The sequence below is a fragment of the Lutra lutra genome, chromosome X (assembly GCF_902655055.1).
Source record: "Lutra lutra chromosome X, mLutLut1.2, whole genome shotgun sequence".
NCBI lineage: Eukaryota > Metazoa > Chordata > Mammalia > Carnivora > Mustelidae > Lutra > Lutra lutra.
Window position 1 is genome coordinate 28,765,940 of NC_062296.1, and position 16,880 is coordinate 28,782,819.

Here is a 16,880-nt window from a genome sequence, read left to right on the forward strand (position 1 = left end):
GAGCGCAAGGAAGTTCCACCCAGTTAAACTGGGGACCCAAGGCAACACAGATCAGTCAGGGGACTCGCTGGGCCCTGCTGGAGCTCTGGCTGGTATGCAGGAGCTCCTTTCACTTCTGGCCGGCTCCTGAGCATTTACATTCTCAAGGGCAGGAGAAGCTGTGAGCCATAGCTCTGGGGCAGAATGAAATCATCTCCCCAGAGCTGGAGACAACTAGTGTGGTAGGATGAAAAAATGCCCCCACCCCCACCCCAAGATCTGCCCCCATCCCCATCCCTGGAACCCGCAAATGTTACCTTTACCGCAAAAAGGTCCTTACACAAGTCAAGGGTCTCAAGGTGAGGGGATCATTCTGGATTACTGGGTTGGGCCCCAAACGCCATCACAAATGACCTTATAGGGAAGAAGCAGAGGGAGCTCTGACACAGGTGAAGAGAAGGCAATGTGGTCACAGAGGCAGAGCCTGGAGTGATGGAGCCACAGGCCAAGGAACGCTGACAGCTCCCAAAGCTGGGAGAGGCAAGGGACTGATGCAATCCTTCCCTAAGTTCTCTGGACGGAGCACGCCCAGGGATAGCGATTTCAGGCTTCTGGTCTTCAGAATTACAAGAAAATAAGTGTGTTGTTTGAAGCCACGCAGTTTGTGGTAACTTGTTCCAGCGGTCCCCGGAAATCGATACAACTAGCCGCAGGCGATCAGCCTGCAGAAGGATCAATGTGCTCCAAATGGGGGAGGGGAGGGAAGACGGCCATTTGACCTCAACCCTGCAGGAAAGATCGGATTCCCTTGAGCAGGGAAGGGGCTGGAAGGGCATTCCAGGAAGAAGAGTCAGCATGTGCAAAGGCCCTAGAGGGGAGAGAGGGGGCAAGTGTGCTTGGGGAGCAGCAGTGGCCCAGCATGGCCCGTATCCAGACCACAGGAAGGGATATGGCGGGAGAAGAGAATTCAAGGGTGGGCCAGGCCTTACTGGTGGACAGGAAAGAGCGTGAAAGCCCCACTAGGAAATCTGGGTACTTGCTTAGAGCAATGTAGAACCAATGCAGGTAGACTTAGTGTTTTTCTGGGTTTGAGGATTCTGTTATTTTCCCTCATTCTCCCGAGAGGCAGCAGAATGGCGGTGGCTTTCTGGCTATTTCAAGACAAGAACTGTGTTGCTTACTGTCCAGATGATCCACTCAGATTTGTTATACCACTAGGGACATGTGGACGAAATCCTGCTTAAATGGTTCCTCCAGGGAGGGAGCAAGAAACATGACGATGGAATGGACTTCCTCAGTTCCATCTGCTGTCAAAGCGGGGGGATGTTCCTGCCCCCCCGTCAGGAAACCCACTCTGAAATGTACCAAATAACGACCCCAACAGAGCACAATCCTCTGTTAAATTAAGCTACAGGAACTTCTGTCATGCTTCACTTTTGGAAGGTCTACTAAGCCAAAGGCCACTCTTTCCCAACTAAACCCAGCAGAAAAAAAACAAAGTGATGTAAACTGGGCTCTGTATCTGTAATTATATCATTTCTTTTCTTTCTTTTTTTTTTTAATTATCTCATTTCCTAAACTCTTCATTCTTAGTCCGTAATTCTGCAGCTAGAACCTCCACTTCGTTTAGTTGGAACTAAATCCAAAGCCAGGACATTTTGGGGGACAACCTTGCCAGATGTGTAGCTCCACGACATTTCCTTGGCATCCAGGCCACTGGATTTCCAGAAAAGGCACCCGGCCATCACTAGCTCAGGCCTCTGGAATTTTCCATCCTTGGCTAAAGAAAAGGTTAAAAAAAATAAACATGGCTCTGTCCCCTGGAGAACACTTTGTGGCCAAACACTGAGGAGAGGGGGAAGGAAGAGGTGAGAACAAGAGAGAGAAAGAGGAGAAAGGGAGAGTGGGAGCGTGCCCACCACAGAAGCATGGCAGAAGGGAGCAGCCAAGGGCTGGCTATGGGAGAGCTCTGGTGCTCGGGCAGGACCAGGGAGCCAAATACACAGATTTTCCCAGACAGTGGCAGTGCAGGGAGGGGAACGCCACCAAGAGCAGCACTTGAAGAAAATCACAGGGAGGGGAGGACAGTTAGAGGGTGGCAGAAGGTGGGAAGGGAAAGAAAGCAACATGGTAGGGAGAGGACGGAGTCAAGAGAGAGGAAGCCGGGCCCAGAGGGGGCCAGCCTCAGAGAAAATCTCAAGGGCTAAGAGGGGAAGCCGCCATTGTTACCACTCCCGTCTGGGAGAGTTTGCTGCCTTGACAAACGTGGGTCTGGCCCAAGGGTGGCCTTTCACTCCTCTTCCACCTGAGGACAGTGGAAGTGAGGGCAGGTTGACCCGGATCACCAGGCCCTCCACCCTTGACTCCCAAAAGAAATGTGGCCTCTACACGTTTCCGGCAGTCCCAAGTCTCTAGCTTCCATCTCCCTTCGAGACCAGCACCCCGAGTATCCACTACATTCCTTCACTAACTGATGGGGGGTCCTGAATGATGCAAGTTCACAGTGTATATTGCCTCCATCCCCTGAACCAAAGTCTACTCACCCCTGTGGGCTCTGAGAAAACCAGTCCATTTACCTAGAACAACTTCTAAAGGGTCTGAGTTCTTCCTATCAGAATCTAAAAAGACACTGCTACCCTTGTTAAATATTGTTAATATATTTTTTAAGATTTTATTTATTTATTTATTTATTTATTTGACAGACAGAGATCACAAGTAGGCAGAGAGGCAGGCAGAGAGAGGAGGAAGCAGGCTCCCGGATGAGCAGAGAGCCCGATGCGGGGCTCGATCCCAGGACCCTGGGATCATGACCAGAGCCGAAGGCAGAGGCATTAACCCACTGAGCCACCCAGGCGCCCCTAAATACTGTTAATATTTTAATCTCTGGTCTCCTAGTCTATTATAATGGGGAAAATAAAACAAACAAACAAACAAAAGAACCTCCTTTCAGTCTGAACTTTTTTTGTATCCTTTAGTTTCCTCAGATTAAGTCTTTGTCTTGCCTTCCTCCATCCCCCCCACCTTGCTCTAAGTGATTTAATCCTTTAACAAGAAATCAGTGGAAATAGATTCTCTGCTTCAGTTCAAGCAACCATTCTAAAAACACTTCCCTTGAGATTTTGGCATGCACTAAAGGAAAGTATCTATCTTTTCTCTCAGCTAAGGCAGTTACCTTCCACAGCTCAGCACACCTCTCTCTCTCTCTATCTCCCTCTCCAACAACACACTTGGTTTCTAGTTCCTTCTGATATATACCACAGCTCCACACGTTCCAGAGTTCTAAGGTATCCCTTAGAACAGAAACCCCTGAAACAGAAAGCCATAAATCAAGAACATAATACGAAATAAAACAGAATAAAATAAAATGAGCTGGGCTGAAGGGAAAGAGCCTATCATCTGGAGAAGACACCAATTTCCAGAGGAGACTTCAACAGGACTCCAGTAAACAATTCTTCCATCTTTTATAGATTAGTATAGATTGGTAGTACATTAGTATAGATTGGTAGTACAGAAACCATTTTTAAGCTAATTCCTTGAGAACATCTGAATGTTTTCAGTGAGCTGGCTGATAAGGAGAACTGGAGCTGTTTTCCTACCGAAGGGGGGAAGAAAGGAAAAAACATAGCTGAAGAAAGAGAAGACGGTTAATGCAACTTTTGTCCCTATAGATTTTATAAACAAAATCTTGGGAGGGGGGAGTCCCCCAACCTTTTACACAATTGTCAATGCACTACAGTCAGGTCACTTAGCCAACGGGCCTGAGAAAAGCTAGGCCGGGCCTCAGAGAAATATAGCCATGGCCAATTAGAATCTATATAAATTTAGAAAATGCAATCCACATCTATGCTAGAACACTCCTTCAGTGCAGGAAAGCTCTCTGCCTCCAGCTCATCAGGGATATTACGCTTGCCAGGGTGAGGAGGGCTGGTGCCCACGTGATCAGCCAGTGAGTGAGTTTTTGTGGTCTGTCTCTAAGATGGCAGCAACTGGATTGGGTGAAGAGCGGAAGTTTCAATTTATCTCTCGACTGAAATCATGAAACCAGAAGGAGATCAGAGAGATTTTTCCAGGCCCTCTTGCTGTTTCTCCGACCATGTGTTTTAGAAACCTGTTTTTGGAAAAGGGTCCTACAGTTACCTTGGAAATGCAGGCAGGCCATGCCTGGTCTAACTTGACCTTCAGGATGAGGGAAGTGTCTCTCACACAGCACACATGAGAGGTGTCTTGGGGCTAGTCAACCAAAGAGTTATTCTCTCGTGATGGGAAACCATCTCTTTCTCTTTTAAACATACACACACACCCATGAGCGTGCACGCGCATGTGCACGCGCGCGCGCGCGCACACACACACACACACACACACCCCTCACTACTCTTTTCTTTAGCTTTAGCTGGGGGTGGAAAATTCCATAGGCCTAAGCTGGCTAAGTGCCTGCTAAGTGTCTGGCCAGCTTGTATCCTGAAACACCTCAAGTCTGAGAGCAGTGCCCACTTACAAGAACTCCAGACTGAGGGAGTTTTGTGTGGGAAAAATTTTTTTTAATTATGAAGAATTTAAGAAAACATCCAAATTGAAATTGCAGACTGCAGACCTGTATGGCTTTCTTTCAGCCAAAAGTCTCAAAAGGGATTGTACTTCCTCATTTGAATTCTGTGAAGACTTCCGTACCTGGCTGGCAGTTTACCAGCCCATCGGATCCCTGGTCCTCCTCCACCCTGTCAAGTATCCATGTGGTGAACCCAACCCCAGGATCCCACCACTCTTCAACCTCCAGCAATGCCTGTGTGGTAGGAAGCATGGTTTCCACAGAAGTCTGCCATATTAATCCCTGGAACTCGTTTCTACATTACTTTCCGTGGCAAAGGGGACTCTGTAGATGTGATTAAGGATTTTGAGATGGGGAAATTATCCAGGCTTATCCAGGCAGGACCAGTGTAACCATAAGGGTGCTTCTAAGTGAAGGAGGGAGGTGGGAGAGTCAGAATCAGAGAAGGGGGTGTGATGACAGGAGCAGTGTCAGAGTGACATGATGTAAAAAAGACTTGACCGGCCATTGTTGGCTGGAAGATGGAGGAAGGGGCCATGAGCCAAAGAATGCAGGCAGCCTCCAGAAGCTGGAAAAGGCGAGGTAATGGATTCTCCCCCAGAGCCTCTGGAGGAAGTGAGGCCCTGCTGACTGACACCTTGGCGTTAGCCTAGTGAAACCTACTCTGGACTTCTGACCTCCAGACTGTGAGAATAAATTTATGTTTGAGACACTAAATTTGTGGCAATGTCACAGCAGCCATAGGAAGCGAATCAGGCCATGTGTCTAGTCCAGCCCTCCGTAGAGCCACTGGCTGGGCCTCCTCATCCTGGGCACTCTGCCTTCCCCGAATTCTCTAAGCAGACGCTCACCCCTCCAGCCCACTAATCCCACCATGCTGAGCTCAAGCTGGGTTTTTATTGTTGTTGGTGGTGTTGTTTTAAAGATTTTATCTATTTATTCGAGAGGGAGAGAGAGAAAGAGCACAAGCTGGGGGGAGGGGCAGAGGGAGAAGCAGACATCTCACTGAGCAGGGAACCTGAGGTGGGGCTTGATCCCAGGACCCCGGGATCACGACCTGAGCTGAAGGCAGATGCTTAACCGAATGAGGCAACCAGGCACCCCAAGCTCAAGCTGCTTTACGGTCCCAGTGAGGGTAGGGCAGCCCTCCTCAGGGTGAGCAAGAAGACCAAACTCACTTCTGGAGGAAATGGGCAACTGGCTGGAAAGCCAAGGCAGGGGGCTTAGAATCAGGGGATGGGGGGTAAAACAAAGGCCCCATGACTGGGACAGTGACATAAGGGGACGAAGAAGATAAAACCTGGTGACCAGAAATGAATATTAAAATACAGGGCAGGCCCAGCAGCCTAGGGGACTTTGAGGCCCAAGACCTGAGCTCTGCATTCAGTATCCTCTGATGTTACCTTCTTAGGCCCGGGCTGGTCTCTGAGCCCAGGACGGTGCTGAGGCAGCAGTGGACATCGGAGTAGCTCCAGAAACAGGAGGGAAGGAGGAAGGAAGGAGGCAGGGAAAAGAGCAGGGCTTCCATTACAGAACTGAAGTCAGGAGCCTTACAGAATTCTCTTCTGGCTCTCCCAGTACCTGAATGCTCATTTGCAGGGGGCAGACAGAAGCAAAATTCCTCCACAGACAATAACGGTGGCCCCCTGGTAGTGGAGAAGCCCCCTCCCCTGGGGTCAGGTTAGCCAGACTTCTTTGCTCCACAAGCCGCAGGGCATGATGGAAAGCCTCTGCTGGCCAGAGGGAGAGCTCCTGGCCCCCTAGGAGCTTTTAAATAATGTTGTCGTTCCATTTTTGCAACAGCTAATTCAGTGGCCTCCTGGCCTGAAGTTATTTCTTGGTGAGAAGTCAGGCACCTCACAGATGACATTCCCTCCTTCGGGTCTCTAGGAAACCAATCACAGCGGTGAAGCGTGAGGAACTTGTTAACTTAGGAAAATAAACTGGTTATGCCCACAGGACTCTTCTACGCACCCCTTGAGTACCGACACGGGGTCCTGCTAGGCGCAAAGCTGGAGCCTGGCAGTTTCTCAAGTGGGTAAACCAAGCTACTAATATCAAAGGCCTGGAGAGACATATAGATGCTATTTTGGGGGCAGCACTACCCTGCACCAAAAAAAGAAAAAATCATAAAAACGGTTCCATGACTCCGATCCCAGGTACCTTGGCAGAGCCAGTGTTCTGGAGAATTTTTTTCCCCATATACTTATTCAAATAGCAGAGAATGGAAGAACGGCCAATTGCACACAGTTCTCAAGATCCTTAGGCTTACTTTGGCAAGGAAAAGTCTATACGGATCCTGCCCACATTTCTCAATCGCAACCCCACCCCTCTTTTTTTGTTTTGTTTTGGTTTTGTCCTCACCTCCTACTTTCCCACTTTGGAGACCAAGCTCACTCAGAAATAAACACAGTTTCCCAAGGAGAAGGAGGAGGCGATCATCACCAAAACCACACAAAAAGAGCTTCCTCCACCTGATCTACTGGAGACTCTAGGCCAGAAGCGAGTGCTTCTTTACCTGATGACACCAAAGGAGACAAGATGCCTGGAGTTCATAACCTGTTCTGTGATTTGGTCAAGATGGCCGCCCAGCCTTACCTGGGCCTCTCCTTCCCCATTTCCGCACCGCGGGGGCGGAGGGGGGGGCAACATGGTGCGTGTTCAATGATGACCTGTGACAACATGCTAGGTCACAGGTCTAACATTTTTTTAACCCTTTGTAAGCCTGGGGGTCGTTCATCTAAAAACCATTTCCAACAATTGCGTTTCCCCAGCCTCCTGCCACACCTCACGGAAACACTTCCCGCTGACTCGGAGGCTCGGAAGACCGCTTGACTTCTTAGTTAAATCTCACCCGGTAAAACAGTTCAGTCGGGAGGGAAAGCTGATTCTTAGGTATCAGAATAGCCTCGAACATTTCTCAGCAGCCTGAAGCATATATGATCTGACCTAGGCTGTCAAGAACAGCAAAAATACAACTTCCTGGGAACGAGAAACTCCATGGGCAAGGAGAATCAGGTGGAGAACAACTGCAGGAAATCGTTAATAGCAAATTTAGGCCTGACTGCGCGAGGTCGGGCGCGGACAATAGATAAACCACATGTCGCTCGAACAGCTGCCACATTTTCCGTCCTATCGGCTATGCTGGAAACCCGTATGCATTATTCCTGATAGAACCTATCCTGCTAGCACAAAACCAGGATAACTGAATATAAAGCACACTCATTTCTTTCTTTTTTTTGTTTTAAAGATTTTATTTATTTATTTGACAGAAATCACAAGTAGGCAGAGAGGCAGGCAGAGAGAGAGGAGGAAGCAGGCTCCCTGCTGAGCAGAAAGCCCGATGTGGGGCTTGAACCCAGGACCTGGGATCATGACCTGAGCCGGAGGCAGCGGCTTAACCCACTGAGCCACCCAGGCGCCCCCAACACACTAATTTCTTAGGAGACATTTAGGCTTTATGAGTTTTCCACTAAAATACATGTTTCCAAAATAGACCTTTAAAAAGATACCTGAATTTGAACTTCAATATTCACTTAAAAAAAAAAAAAAAGAAAAGTGACGATTCATGAATTAAAGGGATGTCAATAAAGTTTTGGGAGGGAAAGGAAAGAGCACCGGAGTTCTATTTTTCCACACGGAGCTCCTCTAACCCCTCCTTTCGCGTCAACCACTCTGAACAGACTGTCCTGTCCTAAAGGTCAGCGCTTTTGCAAAAGGCTTTGCACACAAGTTCCCCGGACCAGAGGGGCTTCTCCACGGGCAGGAGCCGGGGTGTTCCTCCCCACCAGAGGACCAGCCTTCCCACTCACTCATCAGACCTGACTGAAGGCAAGGATGGCCAAAGATCCAGAGCCCTAGCTTGCACCTGCCAGTTTCTTCTTCTAGGAGGGGGGCGTGCTTCCCTTCCGTCCATTTTTCTTTCGTCTGGTGACCTGGGCTACATACCCAAAAGACTTCTTGCCCACCAGAAAGCCTGGGAATATTCATGAGAGCCAAGAGCACTTGGCAGAATCGCACGCCTAGGCCCCTGTCGAGTGCTTTGCAAGCCACGCCTCCTTTAAGCCTCTCCACACACCCACAGGAGAGATTATCAAGACACTAGAAGGTTAAATAACTGACCCAAGGTCACCCAGTAAGAAGCCGAGCTGAACTCTGAACCTGGACCACGTCCTTCCAGATCCCACTCGACGACGTCGCACTGTTCTCATAAACCCCAGCTTCCAGGCTTGGAAGTTCAAGGAGACTTGGCCCCGGTGACCGCTCTGAGCCTCCAGGGTGGGACCCGGCAAGAACGCAGGAGGCATCTGGCTAGAAGTGGCCAATGTCACGTGTGAGCAGCCTCCCCCCAGCCCAGCCACAACCCACATTCCTGACAAAAGCTAAAGGAGAGCAAGAGATCTAAACCCCGAAGAGATGCGGATCATAAAACTGCCGCTGGATTTACAGAAAAGGGGAAACAGCTCTAGCTCCTTCTCCTTCCCGTGGTTTCCAGCCTTCCCTTCTGTGTTAACAACAACAAAATACTAAGAATTCTTCAACAGGCCTTACTCTCATTCTGTATCTCAGAAGAAAGTAACACCCAGGTAGGTAAATGACTCCTTTGAACTGAAATGCCACCAACAAGTAAGGGGGGGCGCTCCTCTGAGCGGAGGACTAAGGGTTTGGGAAGGTAGCAAGCACTTCTTCCAGTCTGTGGAGGTCCAGTAAAGGAATGCCAAGGTGAGTCACACGTGTACGCTGTAGATAAATCTGAGTGTTAGACGTTACCATTTACTTTCCCCGATCCCCTAAAAAAAAAAAAAAAAAAGGCCTCTACACTCAAATAAATGTGGGAAATGCCATAGACAGTGTTCATGGGCAAAAGCCTGGTTAACACTGTTGAACCCCTAAAGGATGTAACCCTGAAAAACAGTAGAGATCACCAAAAAAGAACGTGGGGCGGGGAAGGAAGACAGAGATGACGTCACCAACTGAAGGCAGAAGGCAGAATAGCTAGGCTTCTGCCAACTTCTGTCTTCTCCATTTTGGTCATTTGCATACATCTAATCTCCCTTCCGGACCTGTGAGTCCCTTCAGGGCAGGAAACAGCCCATGCAGCCCCTCTTCTCCCCAGCTCAAACTCTGGGAGGGGGAGCTGCCCAGGGGGTGACCCGACTTCCCATTTCTGTTCTAACTGGAAGTCTGGGGCTAGCCTCCAGACCACTCCTCCACGCCCTGCCTCCCACTTCCCTAATCACCCCCAAAGGTGCAAACCTCTTTAATCAGCCTAATCTGGCCTACAATCTCATCTCAGCCCTCCCCCTCCCCCTTCCTCCCCTTCCTGATCCCATTTGGAACACTTCTCTGCCCTCAAGAACCCTAGTCTTGGGGCGCCAGGCTGGCTCAGTTGGTAGAGCATGTGACTCTTGATGTCAGGGTTATGAGTTCAAGCCCGACGTTGGGAGTAGAGTTTACTTAAAACGAAGCATTAAAAAAAAGGAACCCTAGTCTTTTGCCAGAACACAACACGACATGCTCAGCCATTCCCTAGAATGTTCTCTCCACATTAAGCCTGACTTAACTGAAAGCCGGTTTTATCCTGACAGCCCTCTCGGGATGAGGTTGCTCTTCTTTTCCTCTCCCCTATCACCAAACACACTTTGCCTCCGATTCACCCCAGCTCAGAAACCTCAGCGCCATCTTGACTCCACCTCCTCTCCTCTTTCCCTCCCACTTCTTCCTTCCTCTCTTCTCCTCCCCCTTCAAGAATCCCCGATTCTATCACTGAAACACCTCTTACATCCTCCCCCTTATCTCCATTCTCACTGCCTCAGGTAAGCCTTTCTTATCTCTCTCTCCAGAACTATGTAACTATATGTTAACTAGTGACCTGGCCTCCAGTTACCCAACACCTTGTCCAGCCTACATACCGCTGCCAGTGGATTTTCCGCTGAGTACCCACCGCATTCCAGGCACTGTGCGAGGCCCTGGGCGTAGAGATGAATACACAGACCCTGACTTCCTGGCTAATATCTAGAAAGGGCAAGAAACATTGCCCCCTCCCCCATCTGTGATAGGCCCTTCTAGAAGACCTTTGTTTCACCAGCTCCCTCTTTTTTTAAAACCTTTATGAACCACTTATACATCAGACACTTTCCATACACTATCTTCTTTCATCTCCCTAAGAACCACACAAGGTGGGTACTATTTACCCCATTTCACAGATGAGGAAAATAAGATCTGGTTACTGGCCTCGTTTCACAAGGCGAGCAAGCAGGTGACCAAGGCCACGTTCAGGCCCAGGTCTGACTCTTGAGCCTGGGCTCTTGCCTCCCATGTTTTAAGTAGGACAGCGAAATTCTGGAGAAGAGCCCAAACAGGATGACCATGATGGTGAAGAATTTTGAAACCAAGTCATATGAAAAAGAGAGGAAAGAAAGGAAGTCTCTTTGGTTTTTGCGAAAAATGGCATGGTGCTGGGGCGCCTGGGAGGCTCAGGCGGTTAAGTGTCAGAATCTTTTTTTTTTTTTAATTATTTATTTATTTATTTGACAGAGAGAGAGAGAGGTCACAGTAGGCAGAGAGGCAGGCAGAGAAAGAGGGGGAAGCAGGCTCCCCACCGAGCGGAGAGCCCGATACGGGGCTTGATCCCAGGACCTTGAGACCATGACCTGAGCTAAAGCCAGAGGCTTAAACCACTGAGCCACCCAGGAGCCCCAAGTGTCAGAATCTTGATCTCGGGTTATAATATTCTCCCCCAAACCTCTCCCGGGAAATCTCTGCCAACGGTTAATTCTATCATTATCCTTTTCCCTCGGTTAAAACTGACCTTCACATAAATGCCAAACCTAAAGGAAAATGCAGCAACCAGTCTCTTTCCCTGCCTGCTTCATTATTTAGTGAATAGAGGCGTGGGCGTACTAATAACTGAATGAAAGTGTGAATCCATGCCTACATGCTTTATGCCTACAGCCCAGGACCTCAGAGTTCTTCAGACAGGAAGCAAAACGGAATGATGGTAGCCGCATGCCAACAAGGGTATGATTGTAAAAATAATAATAATAATAATAAATTTAAAAAATCCAAAAAAACAAACAAAACCAACACCCATCTAAACGGGAAATACTGTGTTATTTGTCATATATGCGTTCAGTCTGGAGGGCTTTCCAAGTTCTAGTGGGAAAGCCACCGGAGGACGGCGTGACCTGCTGTGGGAATGGCTCCCTCGTGAAATCCCACGAATACAGGCCTAACTCCTTTCATCGCACTTCGCTTCGCCCTGCTCTGCTGGTAATTGCGTGTTTTACAAAGTGGGGATGTGTTGCAAACTGCCTCGAGAAAGTCTATCGGCACCATCTCTCCAAAAACACCTGCTCGCTTCACATCTGTGTCGATTTGGTTACACCTTGCAAGAGTTCAGACCTTTTTGTTGTTACGGCACTTGCTACGGTGATTTGTGATCGGTGACTATGACTCACTGAAAGCTCTGATGATGGCTGGCATTTTTTTTTTAGCACCGCAGTTATTTTTTTAATTAAGTCATCTACGTTGTTTTTGAGACGCAGTGCTATTGCACACTTAACAGACTACAGTATAGTGTAAACGTAACTTTTTGACGCACGGGTCAAGCAAAAATTTCATCTGGTTCGCTTTATCATGACAGCCACTCTCCGGCGGTGGTCTGGAACCGAACCCCCAGACCTCTGAGGTATTCCTGTGTGTGAGTCCGTATTGAAGCCCTAATGCGAGTGTCGCGGGTTTATAGCAGCAAGTGTAAATCCTACTTCAGCTGTCTCTAATAAACACTTTGGGGCTTAAATCAGAAAAAAATCAGAAGTTGTGGCGGCAGCTGCAACACGGTCCACTTGCGTTCCAGACACCCATGGCTTTACTAACTCCGGTGACTGGCTCTTTGTGTCAGAAAAACAGGAGCCAAAGAAAGAGCCAGTTAGGAGAATCTACCCCGTTAAAGGTTGCTTCCTTATTTCTTCATTGACCGAACTGCTTGCAAACAGCATGCGCCAAGATGCGAATAATCTAGGTGTCCTACTGACAAACACATACAAAGACCCAACCAGGGCTGCAACTAATAAGAACAAATGAAGAAAATGGCACCTGCATTCCCATATAACTAGAGGGCACCTACCATTTTTCTTGAATGTGGGAGAAAGGCTCAATAGACATTCACGGGTTTGGATTCCTAGAATCTGTCCCCCACGTCACCCCTCATCAGCTCCCCAAATCTCCATGTGGATCACACACCAGAGTAGTAAATAAATACCATTCCGGTGCCTTGCCTGGTGAACATCTGTGCACTCAGTCCCAAGTAAACCAGGCTGGCAGCAGCTTCCAGAAAAATCTGCTCCCACTAACAGTTTTTCCAGCTTTGCCACGGAGCCAGCAGTAAGGAAGAGGTAGCTGTACCTGTGTTACACAAAATTCTTTTAAAAGCCTCAAAGCCTTCGGCACTTGCGCATGGCTCGGTCTGTTAGGCGCCCTGACTCTTGATTTCTGCTCAGGTCGTGATTTCAGGGTCATGGGCTAGAGCCGTACTCGGTGGGGAATCTGCTGGAGATTCTCTCTCTCTCTCCCTCTACTTCTGGCCCTCCCTGTCATTCTCTCTCTCTCTCTCTCTAATAAATAGATAAATCTTTTAAAAAAAAAAGCGGACGCCTGGGTGGCTCAGTTGGTTAAGCAGCTGCCTTCGACTCAGGTCATGATCCCAGCGTCCTGGGATCGAGTCCCACATCCGGCTCCTTGCTCATCAGGGAGCCTGCTTCTCCCTCTGCCTCTGCCTGCCATTCTGTCTGCCTGTGCTTGCTCTCTCTCCCTCTCTCTCTGACAAATAAATAAATAAAATCTTTTAAAAAAAAAAGCAAGAATGTTAATATTAACGTTTTGCTGCTGAGGGTAGCAGGTTGAAGGCTGGTCAAATCCCAGTGGAGGTTTGCTGGGGCCCATTTCTACTCTTGAGACCATCTGTCCACATCACAGGCTCCCTTCGCACCATGCAGTAGAGGGCCAGCCACCCCGGCTCAAGCATGGTTTTTTTCTTCCCATATTTAGGAAAGCATCTCCTGAGCGAGGCAGATTGAATCACTAGTTAGCAATCACCCAAGATGAGAGCCGGGTATAAATGCCCTACACATGGCTTGCCTTCCTCTCTAAACTGGTGTTATGACAGCCAAGGTTCCAATCTGACCCTAACAGGACCTCATTCTAAATTCAGTGAGACACACAATAAGCCAAGTCCATTAAAACAACATTAAAGGTCTGGTTTTAGCTCTGCTCAACAGCAGGATTAAACTTTCAAGGGTCCAGCCACGATAGAGAGATTTCTTTAAAGTCACTTGGCTTTGCACAGTTGTAGCTATTAGGGATCAGATCTTTATCTCAAAGGTACACATTTTACCTTTGATCCTCCTCCAGAACTCCCACTAATGTCAACTTTCTCCACGGTTGGGATCAAGCCCCTGGCCTCCCTTTAATGTTGGCTTTATCGCAGATTCTACAAGATCAACAGAAAAATCACAAGGAAAAGCTGTGAAGTTCCCTTCCAATGATAAGTTGTTGGAACAAAAAGAGCCCACACGTAAATGGTGAAATTTAAACACAGCAGACGAGACGCTGTAAGGTAGAGGGAAAGGAGACACGAGAAGGAAAAGCAACAACGAAAACCCAAAGTAACAAAACAAACACTAATTAACCACTCTGATGGCTTATTTGGGGTTTGCTCTCTAGTCCAGGAAATTGGCAACGAGTATCTTGAAAACAGAAGGGGCGAGTGCCCGTTAGCACCGTCCGCTTTCCTCCTGAGCCAGACAATCCGGAGGGGGCTGAGCGTGCGATGGAGGGCTCCCAGAGGGTCAACGCGCTTTCAAATCCCCATCCCCCAGACCTGCCGCCTCAGAGCCACCCCCGGGCTCTGACACCCCCCACCCCCGCCGTCCTCCATCCCTGGACCGGCACACACCATCATCCCCCAAATACTGCCCCATCTCCTCGCCTCTGGAGCGCTCTTGGGTCCCAGGGGATACCCTCGCCCTGTGGCAACCGACCCCGCGCGCACTCGCCCCGGAACCCCGTTGTTTGCAATTCCCTCCCTCCGCGGCAGCAGCAGCAGCACCCGTTCGCCACCCATCACCACCCTCTCCCCAGTAGCGGGAGGAAGTCGCTCTGCTTCCTCTGTTCTCACCGCCCGCCCGAGCTTGGGAGCCCGGGGCTTTTTGGGTGGGGTTCTCTTTTTGTGTGTACACTGTGTGTGTGTGTGTGTGTGTGTGTGTGTGTGTGCGCGCGCGCGCGCGCGCGAGCACGCGAGTGTGTGTGTGCAAAACGCTCATCGCATCCTTCCGCCGCGGCTCAGGTGTCCGCAGGAGGGAATCGGGATCTCGTCGCGCCCTGGTCCCTAGCTCTTTGTGCGGGCTCCAGGGCAGAGCGAGGTCCGCTCCCCAGCTCACACCCCCACCCCTCCCGGGGCCCGGGGCCAGGTTCCGAGCGTCCGCCTCCCGCGCAGCCGGCCGAGCTCCCGAACGCCCGTCGGGGTCCCACCGGGCGCACGCCTCCGCCGCACCCGGCGGCCGCCGCGCTGTCAGCGGGCGCCCGGGACTCGGACCCCGGCCGGCGGCGGCTGGTGCGAAAACTTACTGAAGCGGAGAAAGAGCCCGGGGCGCCGCGGGCGGCCGCCGCCAGCGCCGTTCCGGTCCCCGTGCCCGTGCCCGCGCGCAGAAAGCCACCCCGTCGCTCCTGCCCGGAGCGCGTCCCCCCGGGGCGCCCGGTGCCCCGGCCACTCACCAGCACCACGGAGCCCCGCACGGCCTCCGACACGCTCTGCCGGAGCTCGGCCGCCGTGCCGGGCTTGCTGAGCCGCTTGGTGAATTTGCGCACTTCGGCCATGGCAGCGGCGGACGGCTGGCGGCGGGCGCACTCACTGCCCCGGGCCGGGGCGGCCACGGCCGCGGCTGCTCCCTCTGTTTACCCGCTGGCCGACCGGCCACATCGCAGCTCGGCGGCGGCGCGGCTCCCGCGGCTCCTCCCTCCCGGCCGCGGCTCCTCCCTCGTTCCCTCCTTCCCTCCGCGGCTGGCCCGCGCGCTCCCCGTCCTGCCCCACGGCGGGGCCGCTCCCTCCCCTGGAGAGCCTGGGCTCGGCTCGCGGCGGGCCCCAGGAGGAGGGTGTGTCCGGCGAGGAAGGGTGTGTGCCGGGGGGGAGGGCGAACTGGAGGGGGGGCGAGGGTCACGAGGGAAGAGCGGGGAAGTGGCAACCGCTCGGGCTCCGCCCGCAGCTGATGTTGCTGGTGCAGCCGCATCCGGGAGGGGAGATCGGGCTGCTTCGCTTTTCGCGCGCGCCTGTGTGTGTGTGTGTGTGTGTGTGTGTGTGTGTGTGTGTGTATGGGGGTGGTGCAACGAAATATCTCCAAGTGTGGGGCGTGTTCCACCCCAGTGCCTCTATCCCGCCCCAGCGGCTGCAGTGCCTGCAGGAGAGCCGGGGGACTCTTGCGTCGCCCCACCCCGCCAGCCCCCAGGGCCGCGGCGGCGAGGGACCGGGAAAGAACGTGAGCGGCCGCCTATTGTGTGCTCTGCCGGGGAGGGGTCGCGCCGCTGTCGGTGGAGAGCGGGTGTTTTGCCCGAGCGGCTCGCCGGAGTCCCCCCCCCCCCCCGCCCACACCGCTTTCTTGCTCAGGGGGTCCTGCGGCCGGGTGCACCCGGGGAGGGAGCAGGCTTGGGGAGTTGGAAACTTGCTGCGGCCGAACCCACTCCCCCACCTCACCCCACCCCCACGAGGGCGGGGGAGAATTGGGCGGCGGGGTCTGAGACTGTGGCAGGTTGTCTAGTTCAGCAGCGGCTGTGCGCTGGGGGTGGGGTGGAGTTGGTATCTGGAAGGCCCTGCCTGTCTTCTAGAAGCTTTCACATGAGTCCAGCTATCACCTCCCCATCTCCTACTCCTTTCCTTATCCTCTTCACTTTCCGAGAAATTATTCTCCAAGAATCAAAGAACGTCTTCTAGCCAGCTGTAAAACAAAAATGCTTAAGACAGAAGTAAGAATGGGAATCTTGAAGTACTGGGGACCCTGAGAAAGGTCCCCAAGTGTAAAGTGAGAAGACCCGCTGACCTTGGCAGTTTTCTGTCTGGTTACTTTATTTGTTGAGAGCTTGAAAAAACAACTAACAATTTCTCGTGAACCAGGCAGCCTTTCTAAGAAGGTTCCTACCACTGCCTTGGGGCACTTTCCCTAACTTCAGAGACCAAGCAGTGACACCTACATAAAGGACTTTGCTACGAAAACAAGGACATGGGTGATGGTTTCCAGGAACCTGGGAAGGGTCCAGTCTCCTAGCAGCAAATCTATTTCAGCAGCCATCCCATTAGTCCCCATAA

General features: G+C 51.2%; 1 protein-coding gene across 2 annotated transcripts in view; it reads right to left on the reverse strand.

The window, feature by feature from the left end:
- DOCK11 (dedicator of cytokinesis 11) overlaps positions 1–15,627 on the reverse strand; it is a 187,379-nt gene extending 171,752 nt beyond the window's left edge. For both annotated transcript variants that reach the window (XM_047715225.1, XM_047715224.1), the window contains exon 1: positions 15,299–15,627. In XM_047715225.1, coding sequence (XP_047571181.1) covers positions 15,299–15,400 — 102 coding nt within the window. In that variant the 5' untranslated portion in view covers positions 15,401–15,627. The remainder of the gene's footprint in view (positions 1–15,298) is intronic.
- Positions 15,628–16,880: the final 1,253 nt, after the last annotated feature.